General features: G+C 32.7%; 1 protein-coding gene across 1 annotated transcript in view; it reads left to right on the top strand.

The window, feature by feature from the left end:
* Window positions 1-1,754, top strand: part of USP34 (ubiquitin specific peptidase 34) — a 312,910-nt gene that overhangs the window by 245,254 nt on the left and 65,902 nt on the right. Inside the window, exon 49 of the mRNA XM_042780562.1 lies at window positions 800-972. Coding sequence (XP_042636496.1) covers window positions 800-972 — 173 coding nt within the window. The remainder of the gene's footprint in view (window positions 1-799; window positions 973-1,754) is intronic.

The raw sequence follows: 1,754 nt of genomic DNA, 5'->3' as shown, positions 1-1,754 counted from the left end.
GCTGCTCATTGGTCCAGTTGTGAGGATTTTTGTTTTCTTTATATTGAGACATAATCCATACTGCAGACTGTATTCTTCAACCTTCGTCAGTAAGTGCCTCAAGTCATCCTAACTTTCAGCAAGCAAAGTTGTATTGTCTGCGTATCTCGGGTTGTTAATGATTCTTCCTCCAATCCTGACGCCATGTTTTTCTTCATTTAGTCCAGGTTCTTGAATTATTTGCTCAGCATATAGATTGAATAAGTACAGGGAAAGGATACAACCCTGATGCACTCCCTTCCTGATTTTAAACCACTTAGTGAATTAGATATATTTGCTAGGCAATATTCTAAGTGTAGTATGGGATAGGTACTGTAATCTCCATTTTACAAATTAGGAATTAAGCTCTGACATTTAGTAATGTGCTTGCTTAAGGTCATACATCTAGTAAATGTTATAGCCAGTCTATGTAATCCTCATTAACAAAAGTAAATACTTTGATCCTTATTAAAACAGGAGGAAAAAAAAGAAACCTCTGAATGAAAGACTTCTTTGGTTTGGAGTATGATGGGGCTCCTTGTCATGCCTTCATTGCTCCCTTTGCTATATTCTTATAGTATTTACCACAGTGCAGTGTAATTTTTTTTTTCTTAATAGACATAGGAAAGCTCTTTCAGAATGGACAGAGTCATGTAAGAATGGGATTGAGAGTATTACTTTAAATTTACTTTAAGTTGAATATAGAAATATAAATGAAATCAGTTAAAGTATTTTTCAAAAACAATTTTTAATAAATATGTTCTGAAATTGTGTCTTTTAGGGCATGTTTTAAGAAACTGCCTCGTATTCTGAGTTTCAATACTATGCGGTATACCTTTAACATGGTTACTATGATGAAAGAGAAAGTGAATACACATTTTTCCTTCCCATTACGTTTGGATATGACACCTTATACAGAAGATTTCCTAATGGGAAAGAGTGAAAGGAAAGAAGGTAACTTTTTCTCTCTTATCTATGTTGATTGTAAGTCTCTATAACAGTATAGTTAAAATTATTAAGTTGTAATTGACTAAAAAGTTAACCAAAAATAAATTGAATCCTAGAAAGGAATATGTTTCTAAAGATGATAAAGTGCATTTAATCAAATTAACGAATAAATATTTAGTATCTGCTAGAATGATGTGCTAGGCATTTTGCCAGGCATTGGGAACACATTGTTTCTTTCCAATTATTCTATCTTTCATTGAGAGTGGTGTATTAAAGTCTCCCACTAAGACCGTGGAGTCATCTATTTGACGTTTCAGCTCTTTTGAAGTCTGATTTATTTATTTTGGGATCTTCATTAGGTCCAGATATATTTATTATGGTTATATCTTCTTGTTCAATTGATCCTTTAATCATTATGTAATGTCCTTCCTTGTCTCGTATAGTAGTTTTTGTCTTAGGGTCAATTTGATCACAAATTAATATTGCCACTTCTGTTCTCTTACTGTTGCCATTTGCTTGATATCTCTTTTTCCAACCTTTGATTTTTAGTTGGTTTTTGTCATTATTTCTAAGGTGTGTCTCTTTGAGGCAGCATTATTGATGGGTTTTGTTTTCTTATCCAATCTGTAACTCTCTGTCTCTTGAGTGGTACATTTAATCCATTAACATTCGTGGTAATTATTGATAAGTTTGAATTTGTTGCTGTCATTTTGTTAAGTGTTTTTTCATGGTGTCCCTGGTTTCTTTGTTCCATATTATTTTCTGTGCTGAGCTCGTTATGTTTATGA

This window comes from Orycteropus afer, unplaced genomic scaffold (assembly GCF_000298275.1).
Source record: "Orycteropus afer afer isolate SDZICR_OR568_19922 unplaced genomic scaffold, OryAfe1.0 scaffold00046, whole genome shotgun sequence".
NCBI classification, from domain to species: domain Eukaryota; kingdom Metazoa; phylum Chordata; class Mammalia; order Tubulidentata; family Orycteropodidae; genus Orycteropus; species Orycteropus afer.
This window is presented reverse-complemented; position numbering and strand designations above follow the sequence as displayed.